The 19,088-nt window shown below is 47.8% G+C and overlaps 1 protein-coding gene across 2 annotated transcripts; it reads left to right on the top strand.

Annotated features, from left to right (window-relative positions):
• The first annotated feature begins 11,507 nt into the window (after positions 1-11,507).
• On the top strand, positions 11,508-15,684 carry RASL11A (RAS like family 11 member A). Of its 2 annotated transcripts, XM_051834126.3 has the most exons (6): positions 11,511-11,692; positions 12,187-12,308; positions 13,049-13,514; positions 13,826-13,882; positions 13,971-14,050; positions 14,963-15,684. In XM_051834126.3, exons 3-6 carry the CDS (start codon positions 13,391-13,393, stop codon positions 15,428-15,430), a joined length of 729 nt encoding a protein of 242 aa, XP_051690086.1. In that variant the 5' UTR covers positions 11,511-11,692; positions 12,187-12,308; positions 13,049-13,390; the 3' UTR covers positions 15,431-15,684. The 2 variants fall into 2 exon arrangements, with proteins under 2 accessions (XP_002721462.1, XP_051690086.1); XM_002721416.6 differs by having other exon boundaries at positions 11,508-12,308.
• Positions 15,685-19,088: the final 3,404 nt, after the last annotated feature.

Raw genomic sequence — 19,088 nt, 5'->3', positions numbered from 1 at the left:
TTTTCACAGTTCCAGAGGGTGGGAAGTTTGAAGATCAGGGCATGGACCAGGTTGATGTCAGACTGTCCTGTGGCAAAATAGACTGAAGGGGAGTAAACTGTTCACTTCATGCTAGGAGAGGAGTGGGGCTTCACAGGTTCCCTCCAGCCCTTAGTGCTGATGCATTCATGAAGGCGCAGTCCTCAGGAGAAACCATAGTTTATGTTTGCATTTGAAATGGAAACTAAAGACTCATGTAATGAAGTTGTCTATTTTACTCCATTTTAATTTTTTAGGATTTTTATTTGAGGGGTAGAGTTGAGGGTCTTATTTGCTGGTTCATTCCTTATCAGGTATTTTAATACAATTTATAATTGCAGTTATAACAAGGCATGTAGCTGCTGTGATTTCCTGTTTAAATGGTATTTTCACCCCACCACTTGTGTTCAACTTGAGGACAAGAATCTACTTGTTCTCCAGTTTAGTAGATGCTGTGGGTGGGGGGGGGGGGAGCTTAATTGGTGGCTTGAGCTTTCTCTACTGAAGTAGGTGGGGTAGTAAGTACTGCTTTGGCAACCAGAAAACTTGATTTGAATATCAATGAGTGCCTAACAAGGTGAAGTTTTTAACTTTAAGGGGAGTTTAAATGGATGATGGTCTTAATCTTGGTTACAACTGTGAAGTCAAACTCCTTTCTTTATTTCATTTTTTATTTGAGAGGTAGAGTTAAAGAGAGAAAGGTCTTCTTCCATTGGTTCACTTTCCAAATGGCCAAAGCGACAGGAGCTGTGCTGATCCGAAGCCAGGAGTTTCCTCTTGGTCTCCCGTGTGGGGTGTAGGGACCCAAGAAGTTTGGGCTGTCCTCTACTGCTATCCCAGGCCTCAGCAGAGAGCTGGACTGGAAGAGGAACAAGACTAGAACCAGCCAGCACCCATATGGGATGCCAGAGACGGTGATGGAGGATTAACCTTGTGCGCCATGGTGCCAGCCCCTCCTTTATTAATGTCAATTGATATGGTGGCCCGGCACTGGTTCGAGTCCAGGCAGCTTCACTTCAAATCCAGCTCTCTGCTATGGCCTGGGAAGGCAGTGGAATATGGCGCAAGTGCTTGGGCCCTGCACTTGAATGGGAGAACTGGGAGAAGCTCCTGGCTCCCGGTTTTGGATTGGCCCAGCTGCAGCCACTGCAGCTATCTGGGGAGTGAACCAGTGAATGGAAGACTTTCTCTCTCTGCCTTTGCCTCTCTTCAAATAAGTAAATCTTTCAAAAATAGATCAATTCTTTTATACCTTTTTTTTTTTTTTAAGTTATTTGAGAGGCAGGGCATCAAGGGGAGGGAGATAAACAGGTCTTCTATCTGCAAGTTTCCCCCTACCCCAAAGGCAACAGCTGAGTCTGGGCTGGGATGAAACTAGGAGCCAGGAACTTCATTGCAGTGTCCCACGGGGTGGTGGGATCCCAAGTGGGTAATCAATGAGCTTCCCAGATACATTAGTAGGAAGTTGGATCAAAAGCAGAGGAGCTGGGAGTTAGAAGAGCACTTGGATGTGGAACAGCTTCAAAAACAGCTTAACCTGGTGTGCCACAACTCTGGCCCTCATGTTCCTTTTTCAGTTCACTGAGCTTCCAGGTTCTACATCACAAATTGCTTAACCTACAGATTGAGGTTTTTTTTTTTTTTTTTTAAGATTTATTTATTTTATTTGAAAATCAGAGTTACACAGAGAGAGAAGGAGAGGCAGAGAAAGGTCTTCCATCTGTTGGTTCACTCCCCAAATGGCTGCAAGGGTTGGAGCTACACTGATGCAAATCCAGGAGCCTGGAGCTTCTTCCGGGTCTCCCACAGGGATGCAGGGATCCAAGGACTTGGGCCATCTGATGCTTTCCCATGCTATAGCAGAGAGCTGGATTGGAAGTGGAACATCTGGGACTCAAAAGTGGCACCCATATGGATGCCAGCACTGCAGACAGTGACTTTACCTGCTGTGCCATAGCACTGGTCCTGAACTAGGTTTTCTTACCTTCTAAAATGCAGTATCCTCCCCGTGGACCCATCACCACCACTTTAAAAGATGATCCTGATGATTAGGACTACTTGTACAGCACTTCACGTGGTACAAAAAGACTTTTCAGTAACCACCAGCTCCATTTTGTAATCAGCTGAACTACAACTAATAATTGAGGTTGGTTATAAAGGGGCATGTGACTCCCCCCTTTTAGGGGTTATATTCTTAACTATCTGTGAGGTCAGAGACCACATAAAGTTGAAATATTGCCATTGCTGGATTAATAATTATACCACTAACAGTTTATCGATTGCTTGATTTGAGAGTCTACTGTTTTCATCGTTGTGTCTAACTTTGAGATGTGGGACTACCATGTTAGATGTGTAAGAAAATTCAAGAACGGAAAACAATTCACCAGTGCTCACATTACTATAAAATGGCAGACCTGGACTTGAACCTGTGATTCTCACACAAGAGTTCCCTAACCACCATTCTGTTTGACTACTGAGCGTATGTATGGTGGGGTGTGTGTGTGTGTGTGTGTGTGTGTGTGTTTTAAAGATTTTTTCATTTATTTGACAGGTAGTTACAGTCAGACAGAAAGGTTTTCCTTCCGTTGGTTCACTCCACAAATGGCTGCTATGGCCAGCACTGTGTCGATCCCAAGCCAGGAGCCAGGCGCTTCTTCCTGGCCTCCCATGCAGGTGCAGGTGCCCAAGCACTTGGGCCATCCTCCACTGCCCTTCCGGGCCACAGCAGAGAGCTGGACTGGAAGAGGAGCAATCAGGACTAGAACCTGGCACCCATATGGGATGCCAGCACCGCAGGTAGAGGATTAACCAAGTGAGCCACGGCGCTGGCCCCTGGGTAGTTTTTTAAAATACCTTTATTCTGGGGTCAGTGTTGTGCACAATAGGTTAAAGCCCTGGCCTGCAGCCTCTGGCATCCTATATTGGTGCTGGTGCAAGTCCTGGCTGCTCCATTTCCAATCCAGCTCCGTACTAATGCACCTGGGGAAGCAGTGGAGGATGGCACAAGTTCTTGGGTCCCTGCACCCATGTGGAAGGCCCAGAAGAAGCTCCTGGCTCCTGCTGTGGATCAGCTCAGCCCTGGCCGCTGCGGCCATTTGGGGAGTGAACCAGTCTCTCTATCTTTGTCTCTCTTTCTGTAACTCTTGTCTTTCAAATAAAATAAATCTTTAAAAAAAAAAAAAACCTTTGTTCAGATAAAATGGATACATAAATAATTGCACATATTTAATATGTATGATTTGATGAGTTTAGATGTACCCATAATATCACGTGTGCAGCCGTTTGTAGTCTGGCTCCTGCTAAATTTTTTTCTTTCTCATTTCCTGTTACTGTTGTCCTGATTTATGCTGGAGCTATTAGGAAAACTATATATTTTTTCTCACTTTCTTTGCATTGGCATTGCCTGTGCTTGCTCTGTTCAGTTGGTGACTTCCTGCTTGTCCTTCAGTCTGTACCTTAGGTGGTACTTTATAGATGACATCTCCCCTGATGTGAGGAGAGGAATGCAGAAAGCACTTGAACTCAGGAGACACATTGCTTCTGGTTTGGGTTCATGGAATAACATTTTCTGTGACAGATGTTTTTAATTCTGCTACAGTGGCCTCAATTTTTAAAACTTCTTTCTTCCTCACTACACCTGAGGTTAGGGACTGTCTTTAGACTTTGGATGCCTGGCATACTATAGTAAGCATTCAGTAAACGCTGTTTGGATTAATGAGAGGATAATGAAAAAAGCATTACTTTAAAAAACCAAATAGATAACTTCATTCTAGTTTCTGTATGTTCAATATTATTTTTCTATTGACTTTATGAAGCTGCAGTGTTTCTCTGACCTTTGAGAGCCAGTTAACCATTTTGCTCATGAGGAATTGTGATTAAGTTTCCCACGTGATGTATAATATTCTTTAGTTTATTCCCCAGCATGTGGAATTCTTTTGTTGCTTTATCAGTGAAATGACTGCAGGGGATTTGACCAAATGATTCCTAGGGATGCTTTGTGCACTTAGGGTCTATGATTCCATGTAACTGATTTGAAAGGCAGATGGGCAGAGACAAATATGTTTTATCTGCTGGTCCACTCAAAAAACCTGGCAACAGTCAGGGCTGGGTCAGCCTGAAGCCGGAAGCCTAGAATTCAGGATGAGTCTCCCATGGGAGTAGCAGGGATCATGCGCTAAGCCATCATGTGCTGGCTCCTGGGGTATACATTAGTAGGACTTAGAGCCTGGATTCAAAGCCAAGAACTACAATATGGAATGTGGGTGTCTCCAGTGTCATCTTAACTGTTGGACCAAACACCTGACCCTGAGTCCATGTTTTACCATGACCAGGTGAAATGAAGTGTAGTATGACTTATCAAAGAAGAAATGGAAGTATAAAATACCTCTTCAGCAGGGATGGTAAAGCTGGAAATTGAGAAAAGGGAGACAGACTTGGCTGAGGGGAACTGTTATCCTTAGGCAATCGCACAGTAAGAACCCTACATCTGGGGACCGGTGCAGTAGCTCACTTGGTTAATCCTCCGCCTGCAGTGCCAGCATCCCATATGGGCACCGGGTTCTAGTCCCGGCTGCTCCTCTTCCATCCAGCTCTCTGCTGTGGCCCGAGAAGGCAGTGGAGGATGGCTCAAGTGCTTGGGCCCCTGCACCCGCATGGGAGACCAGAATGACCTGGCTCCTGGCTTCAGATCGGCGTAGCTCTGGCTGTGGCAGGCATTTGGGGGTTGAATCAACTGAAGGAAGACCTTTCTGTCTCTCTTTCACTGTCTAACTCATATCTGTCAAAAGAAAAAAAAAACCTACATTTGAAGTACAGCATGCATAGCACATCAGTTTTCTAAAAAATTTACCAATGGTTATACTATGCATATGCACAGAATTGTTTGAAATTTTGGATTAATCTTTAAACATAAGTTTTCTCAAGCACAATGCTGAGTTAAATAATACATGTTTTCCAGAGCCTTGATAACATTTTGACAAAATGATTTCCCAGGCAGCTGTTAACAGTTTGCACTCCAGGAACACTTTCCTGGTTTCCTTTTTCTTCCTCTCCAGTTGGCTGTATCTTGTCTTTCTAACTTCTAATCTTGAAAGGTCTTCAAAAAAAAATTTATGGGGAAATGTTTATTACTAAAAAACCATGCATGGTTTTCAAAATATCTTTGTGACAAAGTAAACATCTTTCAAATCACTTTTTCCATGAACTTTTTAAAGTACCCTTACACTATTGAAGTACCTTCATATTCTAGGTAATATTTTAGCCTCATGGATTTCAATACTATTTAAATCCTGACCATCACCTTGGACTACAAAACCCCACTTAATCTGGTCTGTGGCTACCTTCTTAACCTCATCTTGTAGCACTTCCAGCTCCAAAGCTGGATTCAATTACACTAACACTTCCTTGCTGAACCTTTAATCTGTCAAGTATATTCATAGATCCCCAGAATTTGCACACCCCGAGTTTTTTTCAGTCTCTGCTCAACTTTTATCAAGACTGTCCTTTATTATCTTTTTTAAAATAGCAAATTCCATCATAACTTTCTATTTCTTTATTATATCCATTAGAGTACTTACCACTACCCGGTATATGTTGAAAGGTCTAAGTTGGTGTTAACGTTTATCTATGGATCTTCTTTATTAAGATAGGGCATATTTACAGGGGAAGGTCAGACAAACGCCACAAGGCCCGTTCCTTAAGGAGGTGGCAGTGTAGGAGGAGCAGGAAGACACAAATATCTGTATACAACAGAGCAGAACAAGATAGCAATGAGTGTAAAAGAAGAATGGGAGAGAGCGAGTGTTGACTGGTCTCCCGTTTCTGTCCTCTTGCTTCACTGATTATTCCCGTTCTCTCTTCCTGGACCCCTTCCACTTGCTGCTTCCTGGACTTTAGCCTGCAGACTTGGGAAAGCTAGCACACTAATTAAGCAGTGTTTCCTGTGCCCTCCTGGTTCCTTTCATAGCAAAATTTCCTGGTCGCCCACTGCAAATCTGGCTTCCGCCTCCATCACTGTGATGCAACTGTACTCTCAAAGGTTACTCAAAACTTGCTAGTTCACAAATTTAATTTTATCTCCCTAATATTTGGCAAGGCCAACACATTTTCTCCTCCAGAGGCATCAGCCAGCATACTTTACTCAGCTTGCCTCCTCCAAACCCCCCTCCCCCCCAGTCAGGCTCCCTGGTGTTCTATGTTTGTGGCTCTCTCCCTTCTCTATAAATACTTTCTGGGTATCTAAGCCAGTGGTTCTCAAAGTGTGGCCCCAATGGCAGTATCAACATTATTTGGGAACTTGTTAAAAATGCAGACCTCCCCCAGACTTAGTGACTGAGGAATTCACTGTGATTGGAATGCATGTTCAAGCAGGAGAACCATTAGTGTATGTCTGTCTTTAACCTCTTGAAGGCTCACATTGTACTGTGCACTTGAGGCTCACATTGCAGAGCTCACATCCACCAAAGCTCCAGATCTATGTTTCCAACTCCCCGCAGGCAGCTCCATCTGGATGTCTTGCAGATACTACAAATATTAATTTAAAAGTTTCTATAAATAGATGAATTAAATGGAATCTCTGAGCTTTGAGTAACATGTGTGCTGATAAAATTATGTGTCTGCCGTGAAATGTAGGTCCTCTTAAATCATGACCAACCACCACAGATTATGGATTTACAAACTAACCCTTTATAAATCCTCTACACTTGTCAGTGGAAACGAAGAAAAATACTCTTTTTGTAAAGTTATGTGTTTGCTTGAAAGGCAGAGTGCCAGAGAGAGAGATCTATCATCCACTGATTCACTCCCCAAATGGCCACACAGCTGAGGCTGGGCTAGGCTGAAGCCAGGAGCCAGGATCTCCATCTGGGTCTCGCAAGCTCCTAGGCCAAGTTTCTAAGCCATCTTCTGCTGGGATCTGGATCAGAAGCAGAGCAGCCAGCTGGAATGGGCACTCATGGGAGGCTAGCATTGCAGGTGATGGCTTAACCCCTGAGCCACAATGCTGGCCCCAAGAACAGCATGCTAACTCTAAAACTTTTTACCCTTGTTTTCAAGTTAATAAGAGCCATGACTGTGGATGAGACTGCATGGCCTTTTAACTTTGAATTCTGTCTCTTCTGATTCTAGTCAGGTATATTCTAAAACATTCTGGTTTTGTTCGGTTGAACCTAATCCTAAGAGTTGGATAAAATATATCACACTCTTGAAGTTTACCTCTGAATGTTATGGCAAAAGAAATCACTCAGAGGTGGGTTGGGGGTGGTATGTGGGGAGTTCCAGCTGCTTCACTTCCTGTTAGCCCCTGCTAATGCACCTGGGAAAGCAGCAAAGGATGCCCCAAGTGCTTGTGTCCCTACCACCCATGAAGGAGACCTTGACGGAGTTCCAAGCTCCTGATATCAGCCTGGCCCAACCCTTTGGCCATTTCAGAAGTGAATGGAAGACATCTCTCTCTCTCCCTCTCTCTGTCTTTTAAATAAATAATAAAGAAAGTAAATCTTAGAAAAAAAATTAAGAACAAAACACTCAGGTTCATATCTCTTCAATCTTCCCACTAGTGTTGTATTAGCATTTTCTCTATACTGGGATGGAGAAAAAATGCTGAACTATAAACAATCACTAAAATTTAGCAATAAAAATTGCTAACATATAAATAAGGAAGCTTTGTCCTATTCCCTTTTAAGCCCAAGAGAAATTTTGAAGCTGGATTTGATTTATTTGGAATTCAAGTGTTTATAGTATATTCCTTCATCCTCAGCCCCATATAACGGGGAAAAAATTGGTATTGTATATGCAAAAAACCTTCACAGAATCTGTTAGACGAGTTGCTAGGTTATGAATAGTAACAGTGAGGCAATATCTGTAGCTGTTACTGCTGAGGTGGAAAAAGTGTATGGAGGAGCAAATAAGCAGCTGAAGTCTGCACTGTGACTCTCTTCAAACAGCCTAAGTGTGTGGAGAGGAGCAGCTGACAGGCTGTCTACACAGCCACTAATGCAGGAGGCACAGAGAAAATGCTCTACACACGCACTCTTCCAGCAAGACTGGAACTTAGGGAACTCATTTGGATGGGAAAAGAAATCCAGTGGGTACCCTTTAGTGTCTTAGCTTAAGTGAACATGAGACTGGATGTTTTTGCTCCACCTGAGAAGGAAGAGAGAATTGATTGCTCAGGGGAGATTGGTAAAACAGTTTAAGATCCTTGAGAGCAGAGATTATATCCTGTTTGTAAGCTCCCGGCTCAGACACTGTTGTAGCGAGTGGCCACAAGAACAGCTGAATGGCTTTCCACAACATCCTCATAAATTCTGTCACAGGGCATTTGTTGGCATCCACATTGTAGGGGGCAGGCACCGTGTCTCACTTGGTTAATTCTCTGCCTGCGGGCACTGGCATCCCATATGGGTGCCGGGTTCTAGTCCCAGTTGCTCCTCTTCCAGTCCAGCTCTCTGCTGTGGCCGGGGAGGGCAGTGGAGGATGGCCCAAGTGCTTGGGCACCTGCACCCGCGTGGGAGACCAGGAGGAAGCACCTGGCTCCTGGCTTTGGATCAGCGCAGCGCCGGCCGTGGTGGCCATTAGGGGGGTGAACCAACGGAAGGAAGACCTTTCTCTCTGTCTCTCTCACTGTCTATGACTCTACCTGTTAAAAAAAAAAAATTATCCATTAAAAAAAACCCACATTCTGGTCCCCAGCTTTTGGGGTCTCCCAACACACCCTTCTCACCTGAGGCTGCTCAGAGCTCCCCAAGCTTGCTGCACACTTCCTGTGTTCCTGATTTTGCTGCTCCTGTCTCCTCCACTAGATGTGCCCTTCTCTCTCTCTCCAAGGCTCCTCATCAAATGTGGCTCACGCCTGGAGAGCAGCTCATTGCTCCCCAGAGCTTTCCCTGGTCCCCTGCCAGGTTGGTCCTCCTTTGTGCAGCCCTGCTGGTGCTCACCCCCAAATCTGCTCTGTCCTCGCCCACGGACCTGAGCAGGGTGTTCTTCCTCCTGCTCTCCGCACTGGTGGGAAGGGTTCCAATCTGCAGAGGCAGTGGAGTCACCTCTACTAAATACCTCTATGACTTCGGAGAAGTTACGGAACTTTCTGAACCTCAGTGTAGAATTTTTTTAAAAGTGTCTCACAGAATTAATAAAGAATTAAATAAGATAATATTTGGGATTTTAAAATTTCTTATTTTTAAAAGTTTTGAAAGGCAGAGTGACAGAGAGAAAGAGGGAGAGAGGGATCTTCCATTGACTGGTTTACTCCTCAAATGCCTACAACTGCTGGGCTGGGCTAGGCCAAAACCAGGAGCCTAGATTTCCATCCCAGTCCCCCCACGTGGGTGACAGGGCCCTAAGTAATTGAGCCATCGCCTATTGCCTCCTAGGATGTGCATTAACAGGAATCTGGAATCATAAGAGGAGCTGGAACTGAAACCCTGGAACTCTGACATGAGACACAGATGACACAAGCAGCGCCTTAACCCCCGGCACCACAATGCCTGCCCCTTTATTTGAGAATGTTTTTGTAAAGTCATCAGTAATTTATAAGTGGCAATTGATGAGTGATTACTGCCTATGAAGGCAGGCAGACAGGCATGTCTTACACGCACACACATACCCATCCCCTGTCCTCCCCCCACCTCCCCCATCCCCAGTAAATGTTTTGAGACAGTGAGTCAGTTGATCTTTGTATTCTGCACTTGTCCATATCACAGACTTACAAAGAATGGATTTTCAGGAATTCTGATGAATTGAAACAAAGTATGGAACTGGTAGAGAGCAGAAGCATGATGCCTACAAACTCAACATTCAAGGACTCAGGCTACACTGGAAAGGCAGCTGATCCTGGGTTATGGGTGGTAGGCAGGAGGCTGCTCATGAACCAGAGGAGAACCCTCAACAGTTTTGCCCCGAGGGTTAGAATTCAAGCTTCTATTTGGCTAGTAAGTAGTTAATAACTTCCCCAGTCTGATATTATTTGCGTATTACCAAATTCTGCCCTGCCCACTCATTCCAAACACCCACAGATTTGTGTATCTGTGTCTATGCCTACGCATTCCTATGATCTTTGAAAAACCACTGCAGCATGCCTGTGTTATATTGGTTGCAGCACAATTTTACGTAACTCTGGACACAAAGAAATCTAAAATGAAAACACAGAATAGAAGCAGCAACCATTCAGCAAGGTTATTTATAATCCTGAGGTTTGCTAGTTTATTGTCTTCACTGAAAGGTCACGCTTTATCTTGTATATGTGCAAAGGCTAATAGCCTTTCCAAAGAGAATGGAATAACATTTTGAGATCTGTCTTCTGAGCAAAGGTGTAATGCAATTTCAAGATGGAACATAATTACCACTGAACAGAGAGCAGTCTTAGGAACCTTCTTATGTAAATGATCTTATTCCAGACAAGGGAATGTAGGACAAGGAATGAAGTAAAGAGATACACTCCAGATTCAACCAAGGAAGATGTCTCTTTCCCTTTGAGGATTCTGCATTTCTATCTCAGGAAAAAAGGAAAAGGGTTTGTGGCAAATCTCATTGGCTGTTGTCTAATAGTCATTCTCTCCTCTGTCTCTTGATTTTTGAATGGGAATAGCCATGTGTCCAGCTCCTGGGGAGGAGCCATGATTGTCTAAACTAGACATGGCAATCCCAGAATAATTTCTTTCTGAGCTTCTCTGCTCTGGCCAGAGAGGTGTAAGCAAAAGTCTGTGAAGTTCTTGTGAGAATGGTTTCACTCCATAAATATAAAAGACAAAGCAAGAGCTTAGGCTATAGAGTAAAGGGAGTGGATACTGGGTTACAAGTGGGTGGTGGGGCAGGGGCTGTTTATGAATTAGAGGAGCTCTGGGTGAGCTCTTGATGCTGTGGGAGCCGTCTTACATCTAAGAAGGAGAGACCAGGAACTGGCATCAGGGCTCAGTGACCCAAGCTGCTACCTGCAATATTGGCAACCCATATTGGAGCACCGGTTTGAGCCCTGGCTGTTGTGCTTCCAATCCAGCTCCCTGCTAGTGTGAGTGGGAAAGCAGTAGAAAACGGCCCACATGTTTGGGCCCCTGCCACCCACCACCTGCATGGGAGACCTGGGTGAAGTTCCTATCTCCTGGTTTCTTCCTCCATCACTCTGCCTTTCAAATAAATGAATCTTAAAAAACAACAACTACAAAAAAGGAGAGGCTAAGAACATCAGAGAGATGATAGCTTGGTCCCCTCATCGTGGAGCCTCAACAACCTGGAGACCTAACAGTTTCATAGTTGCTCCCCACCTAGCCCTTGCTTTGATGGTGCTTTCCTCTCTGTCAGCGAGTCAAGTACCCTGCTCCAAGTCTTTCCAGTTAACACTGAGGTTTGACAGGAGGAGGCTGCCTTTCAAACAACTAAAGTCAGGACAACGTATATCTGGTAGTTCATCTCAGATGTTTTCTCAGGACATCTCCTCCTGAGGGCGGATTGCTCATAAAACCAAGGTCATAAACAAGACTTCTGTCTTTTCCAGCCTCCACAGGGAAGTCACCAGCCATCCAAGTCTTCATCTACACAGTTGGCCATTTACTGAAGGACTTGCACATCCCAGGCACCATGAGAGACACCAGCTAGAGTACCTGCTCACCCTGGAGACAGATGTGAAACAAATATTCCAGTAGAAAACAATGAGATTTGGACCAGGGTGCCTTGAGAGCAGGTAACTGGGAGACTGGAGTCAGAGATAGTGGCAGTGGTCAAGGAATGCATCTCCAGGGGATGAACATGTCAACTGAGTCACCATCTATTCTGGTCAAGTTCAGGATTATTCAGTTGAGAAATGAGAGCAGTAGAGATGGACAGGAGGAGACACCACGGAATGTAGGCAGTAGAAAGGATGGAACTTGGTGATTAATCAATGAAGTCAGAGGTGGCTGGAGTCAGGGATGACTCATAGATCACCGGTGTGGGTTGACAGATGGAGGCATAATCATTCATGTGGCCAATTGCAAAACGGACCCCTTGCCTCTCCCACCCTTTCAAATAATGGCTGTGCTGCTCCTCCCATGAAAGGGTAGAGTATATTTCCCCACCCCTTGCACCTGGAGCTGGCTTCATGGCTTGCTGTAGTCAACATAATGCAGCACAAGTGAGATGCTACGCCCTGGAGCCCAGGTCTCTGGTGAACTCAGCCATCTCCACTCACTCGCTTAGAAATCTGCTCAGCTGGCAGGAGAACAAACCAGGCCAACGCTTGGGATGAAGAGAGATGGGTGACTCCCTGGCTGCCCGGTGACATGGTGATAGCCTACAGCTCCACCAGGGGCCATACCCAGGTAAGGCCATTCTGGAGCAGCACCCCTCTAACTCCACCCCCTTACCTTCTTCTCACTCCCTCCTGAGCCTGGAAACTCAGTCAAGACCAGCAGAGCCTGGCCTAGCATAGCTTAAGCACACTCACTGACCCACAGTCTTGTGAATGAACATCAGAGATGTTCAGGGGTGGATATGCATGGGCTGGGAGCCTGGCATGCAGGACGCCAGGAGCATGAAGTTCTTCCACCTGTCCAAGGATGAGGTCCCGAGCCATCTGCCTTGCCATGGAAGTGCAACTGTGCCACATTTCTCGTTGGTGCTGTCTTCCCCCCACCCCCTCCTCCCGGCCTACACTCCACCACGTACCAAGAAGCCCATACTTGAACACTGTAGCAAAAGCAGGCATGACCCAAGAGCGCTGAACGGGGTTAATGATGGAGAAGGAGCCCTGGGCCCTTTCCTGCCCGCCCGAGCTCCCGGCCGCGAATGAGTCAATTCCCGAGCCTGCAGGAAGGGGGCTGCGTGTGCACGCTGAGCTGCACGTAACGACTGCCCCCCAGCGGAATGCACATATCCAGGCAAGGTCACGGTTACTTCGCAGGCACTAAACCAGGGCTCGCATCCCCTCCTTTCGCCCTTATTCCTGTCACCCCCGTAAGCACTTTCTGAAAACAAAAGGGGCGACATTCAGCAGAGATCTAACGCTCTCATGTTGCAGCACCATCCAGCTGATGGCTCCTTCTCTCTTTCTGTCCTCCAGCTCTCGACCACGTTCTCGGGTTCACCCGAGGGGCTGAGTACGCCTGGATGGCGGCCGAGGCTCCGCGGCGCCCCAGGAGAGCGACGGGCGCTGCGCACGCCGCGGAGACCCTCCCCTCGGCGCCCCCAACTCCCGCCCACTCCGTGCTGCTCGCGGAAGGGGCGGGGCTGGAGGCGGCCGCGCACCGCCCCGCGCACTGGCTCCGCGCACTGTCCCGCGCGCCCAGCCCTTTAAAAGCCGCAGGCTTGGACAGCTCCTCCTGCCACTGCCTGGTCCGAGCGTCGGGGATCCCGCGCTCCTTGCCTGGCCGCCGGCTTTGCGCTCCGTTCCTGAGCGCGCTCCATGCGGCCGCCCAACATGTCCGGGCACTTTCTGCTCGCTCCCATTCCTGAGTCCTCCACGGACTGCTTCCTGCCCAAGGACATTAAACTGGCTGTGCTGGGTGCCGGCCGCGTGGGAAAGAGTGGTGAGTGCGGCGGGAAGCGGGCGCTTTGGCTGGGAGCAGGAGCAGCCTGACGGGATGCGCGCCTCAGAGGGTGCCGGCACGGCCCTGGGCCCTTTCCCGCCCGCCGGCTCCCAGAGCATCTCCTCCTGGGCTCTCCCTGGGCTGGCACCTGTTCGGGACCCGGGTTGCCAGAAAGCCCGCGGAGGGCATCCCCCCGCGTCCTGGGCGTTGCAGAGCTGTGGGTGGTAGTGTCTGCACCCAGCGGCCCGGGAGTGCCCGGCTTTGATCCCTTGCCTACCTCCTTCAACTAATTTTTTCGATTTGCTTTCCAGCAATGATCGTGCGCTTCCTGACCAAGAGATTCATTGGCGACTATGAACCGAATACAGGTTAGAATGGTTTCACTCTCCCTGCTTCCCTTTTCTCTTCCGTGGTCGGAGAGTGAGGCTCTTAAAGCAAACTCTTTCGTCTCTCCAGGCAAACTGTATTCACGACTCGTCTATGTGGAGGGGGACCAATTATCCCTGCAGATCCAGGACACTCCTGGGGGCATCCAGGTAAGACCTGTGGGGAGCAAACCGCTGGCCCCAGAACACCGCTGGGGTGGTAGTAGTATGGTGTAGGGTATGGGCGCTGAGCTCGCGGCTCCTGGGTCTGAGCAAGAGGTTGGATTGCTGTCAGTGCAGGCATGAGCTGTTCACAGGTGGGGTTGGTGTGCTAGAAACCCTTTGAGGCCTTGAGTGGTTCCAGGCAGCTTCCTCTTCTCGGCCACCTGCCGTTTGTCTTTGCACACCTGGCGGGCGGGTCTCACCGCTTCTTCCAGTGCTGGACCATGGGGGACTTTCGCCAAAACCAGCCTGATGGGATTTTGGTGGGAGAGAGTCTTCTCGCCTAGCCAGGACTGCGGAAACTCTGCAGTTGCTGGCTGTTCCCCCAAGTCAGACAGTAATTGCAATCAAGTAACTCTTGGCCAGCATCTGGAATGTAACTTCATTAACAAGTTACTAATTGCTACTCCCTGGTAGGGAAGAAAGTCTAGTGGGAGAGCCCACGGAAAGGAATGTGTTTCTGTAACATTCTGGAGAAGTTGCCTGCTAAAAATATTTTTATGGGTTTGGGAATAGATATTTATCTTGGCTTCTTTTCAAAGTTTTGTTTATTAGGAGTTGGTTTTCTAAAAATTGAGCCCTACTGGTTCAAAGTCATTCTTCAGCCAGTAACAATTCTACAGAAACTGCCTGTCATGCAAGGGGCTTAAAAATAAAGCATTGATAACAGCCAGGCAGGGAGTTGGCCCGCAAGCTCACACTTTTCTCTGTCAAAAGCCTCCTATAGATGCTGGGTGCAACCTGAAATTCAGTGGCTTTTTTTGCAAGCCCTTCTTCTAGGGCAGCTTTGATGTGGAATTTGAGCTCAGGGCCCCCCCACTGAGGGCTTCCCTGACTGCCTCTCCTTTTGATGTTTCTCAGGCGCAGGATGGCCTTGGCCAGGCGGTGGATTCCCTGTCCAAATGTGTGCAGTGGGCCGAGGGCTTTCTTCTGGTCTATTCCATCACAGACTACGACAGCTACCAGGCCATTCGGCCCCTGTACCAGCACATCCGGAAGGTCCATCCTGACTCCAAAGCTCCCGTCATCATCGTGGGCAACAAGGGCGACCTCCAGCATGCTCGGCAAGTGCAAACGCAGGATGGCATTCAGCTCGCCAGCGAGCTGGGCAGTCTGTTCCTTGAAATCTCCACCAGCGAGAACTACGAAGACGTCTGTGAAGTGTTTCAGCACCTCTGCAAGGAAGTAAGCAAAGCGCACAGCCTGGCCGGGGAGCGGCGGAGGGCCTCCGTCATCCCCCGGCCCCGCTCGCCCAACATGCAGGACCTGAAACGGCGCTTCAAGCAGGCTCTATCTTCCAAAGTCAAAGCTGCCTCTGCGCTGGGGTGAACCGGCTCGGACAGACCCGGCTCCTTTTTCTTATGCATTTGTGCAGCTAACAAGACTGGGCTTTCCCCCTTTTAATCACGTGTTCAGAGTTTATTTTTCTAAAGACTTTATTAGTTTTCAAGTGGCTGCGTATTTCCGCAAACTCAAGAGATTGCCTAGAAGCTGGATAGATATGTTTTTTCTAAATAAAAGAACTTTTTAAAAAACTCCTAACTGCTAAGCACTTTTCCATTAAAGGCAACATGGCAACATTGCTCCTTGTTTCCTAAGTGTCTTTTTATGGAAATCATCTTTGCAGCAAAGCCCAGAATTGCTCAGTGCTTGGCCCCAGTCTGAACCCTGATTGGTGTCTTGTGGTGGGAAGGGGTTCATGCAGAGGGAATCACTGTGGGAGCAGGAGAAGTGTGTGCCAGAGGGGAGGGATCTGAGTTGCACGATCTCTCTGATCAGGGCACTTCACCGTAGTCCTGACATTGACATTGAGAATTTCTTTTCTTTCCTTAAAGATTTATTTATTGAGTTTCTCTATCTATATATCTATATCTAGAGAGAGACCAGCCTTCTACCTGCTGCATCACTCCCCAAATGGCCACAATAGCCAGGGCTGGGCCGGGCTGAAGCCAAGAGCTATAAGCATCTGAGTCTCCCATGCAGGTGCAGGGCCCAAGCACTTGGGCCATCTTCTGCTGTTTGCCCAGGTCATTACCAGGGAGCTGGTTTGTGGAGCGGCCAGCACTCAAACCAGCGCTGATATTGGATGCTGGGGGTGCAACTGGCAGTTTAACCCACTATGCCACGAGGCCAGCCCCACACTGGGCGTTTTAGGGAATGGGTACATTGTAATAAGATGATGAAAAATTACAAATTCTAAATGACAGTTCCATTTATTAATGCAAATATAAATACATCCTCTACTTGAATTAAGATAAGCCCTTTCCTAGTATTATGTAAGTGGGCCCTCCCATCCATGAATGGCCTCAAAATCTCCCTCTGTGTTTCTCTGACCCTCTTGCATATGGATAAGGGAACAATCAAAGTATGAGTCACTGAGCAACATGGTTTATTGCAATATAGACAGAATTTTAGGTTCACAAGGCTTAAGAGAGTGCAAGAATAATGTAAACAAACATCACAGGGGTTATACTGCATAGATGAGATGTGTTAGCCACACAGTGAGTTCCAGAATCATTGAAGGCCAGTTGTTCAATCAGGATGGAATCAGGCCTCCATGAAAAGTGAAGTCTAATACATTTTAGGTATACCTTAAAAAAATTTCCTTTTTAATTTTTTTGAGCAACAGAAGAGAGCTGCCATGCCCTGGTTCACTCTTCAACTGCCTGCAGCAACTACGGCAGGGCAGAGGGCAAAATCTGGAGCCAGGACCTCAAGCCAGGTCTCCCCCTGGGACCCAATTTATTGAGCCATCACCACTGTGGGGAGCAACTCGGACTAGACTAAGTTACTGGAATTAAGACTTATTCTATGCATCTGCTCTCCCACAATATGGCGCTGGGAGAGGAGGCAACAGCTGCTACCCAGCTGCCTCTCACCAACTTGACAAGCTGCAGGACCTGCTCCTGATTGGAGGAGAGCAGCGTACTCGGCGTGTGGGTAGCAGAGTTGGGATTGGTGGAAGAGGACTATAAAGGAAGAGAGAGACAACATGCACGAGGAACATCTAAGGGGAACATCTATCTGAAGGAACACCTGTGCAGCCCCCGAGAGAGCCGGCCGGCGGTGTGCTGCTCCCCCGCGGAAGTGGGGAAAGTGGCCAGGGGGAACCTCCCTTCCACGGAGGTGGAAGGGACAGTAGCCAACCCGGGAAGAACCAGCAGCAAACCCGGGGAGGGCCGAGCAGACGAAAGAACAGCGCAGGGTCCTGTGTCGTTCCTCCACGAAGAGGGGGAGCGACAACCACTACCTCCCAGGATCCCCATAAGCTGGAGTCAAGAGCCAGCAATCCAACCCAGGAGCACAGAAGTGGGATTCAGGCATCTTTTTTTAATTTAATTTTTTAAAGATTTATTTATTTATTTGAAAGAGTTACGCAGAGAGAGGAGAGAGAGGTCTTCCATCTGATGGTTCACTCCCCAATTGGCCGCAACGGCCAGAGCTGCGCCAATGCAAAGCCAGGAGTCAGGAGCTTCTTCCAGGTCTCCCACATGGATGCAGGGGCCCAAGGACTTGGGCCGTCTTCTATTGCTTTCCCAGGCCATAGCAGAGAGCTGGATCAGAAGAGGAGCAGCCGGGACTAGACCGGTGTCCATATGGGATGCTGGCGCTTCAGGCCAGGGCATTAACCCACTGCATCACAGCAGGAATTCAGGCATCTTAACCACTGTCTTAACTGTTAGGCTAAATGCCCACTGCAAGGTGCACCTTCATGTGAGTGGTTTTCAGGAGAAGCTGGCTTGACTTGCACAGTGGAGATCTGGGGTCCCTTGCTGCTGGAGGCTGGTGCTGTGATGGGCAAGTCTTTGGAGATTGATGTGTTGTCCTGTTGAAGCTCAAGCACCAGGCCTTTGAAGAATCATTTGGCAGTGAGGCCTGCTGTGGTCGGGGCCCTCAGTGTGTTGGTCTTCAGACTAACATGTGCTGTTAGTCCCAGGAGTTGAGTCAGTAACTAAATCAGCAGCTCACATGTGGGCTAGGATAAGGCTCCATGCAATGTTCCCACAGTGGGAAGTAGTTCACCCCAGGTTCTCACACAGGAGGTCCCGTAAGATGTTGCATCCTGCGGCGGACATTTGGCCCAGGGGTTAAGCCACTGGTTAAGACACCCACAGCCCATATCAGTGTGCTTGGGTTCGATTCCTGGCTTTAGCTCCCTGACTCCAGCCTCCTGCTAGTGTGTGGCCCGGGAGGCAGCAGGCAATGGCTCAAATAGTGGAGTGCCTGGTACCCACAAGGAAGACCTGGCTCCTGCTTGGCCCATCCCTGGCCATTATAGGCATTTACAGAGTGAACCAATGGGAGTTCTGTCTGTCTGTCTCTCTCTCTCTGTGCTTCTCAATTAAATAATAAGAATAAAAGGATGCATTTATTTTGGTGCAAAGCAATTTTGAAATCCTTGCATACCAAAGGTCTTCAAACAATTCACAAAAATGCATATTACAACAAAATTATGCACGGATTTCACAAATCTTCTTCAACAACATATCTTTCTTTTCTTCTTTTTTTTTTTTTTTTTTGACAGGCAAAGTTAGTGTGTGTGTGTGTGTGTGAGAGAGAGAGAGAGAGAGAGAGAGAGAGAGAGAGAGAGAAAAGGTCTTCCTTCTGTTGGTTCACTCCCCAAATGGCCGCTACGGCCGGCGCACTGTGGCTGGTGCGCTATGCTGATCTGAAGCCAGGAGCCAGGTGCTTCCTTCTGGTCTCCCATGCGGGTGCAGGGCCCAAGCACTTGGGTCATTCCTCCACTGCCTCGCACTTGGGTCATCCCTCCACTGCCTCCCCGGGCCACAGCAGAGAGCTGGCTGGACTGGAAGAGGAGCAACCAGGACAGAATCCAGTGCCCCAACCAGGACTAGAACCTGGGGTGCCAGCGCTGCAGGCGGAGGATTAGCCAAGTGAGCCATGGCGCTGGCCAGTTATCTTCCAATTCCACTTTTTCAGTCATTCTGTTTAGAGACTTTGTATTCCAAGTCTCTCATTGAGTGCT

The sequence above is a fragment of the Oryctolagus cuniculus genome, chromosome 9 (genome assembly GCF_051225735.1).
Source record: "Oryctolagus cuniculus isolate XC-2025 breed Fujian yellow rabbit chromosome 9, ASM5122573v1, whole genome shotgun sequence".
In the NCBI taxonomy this organism is placed as follows: domain Eukaryota; kingdom Metazoa; phylum Chordata; class Mammalia; order Lagomorpha; family Leporidae; genus Oryctolagus; species Oryctolagus cuniculus.
The sequence above is the reverse complement of the archived record's forward strand: the minus strand, read 5'-3'. Positions and strand labels throughout refer to the sequence as shown.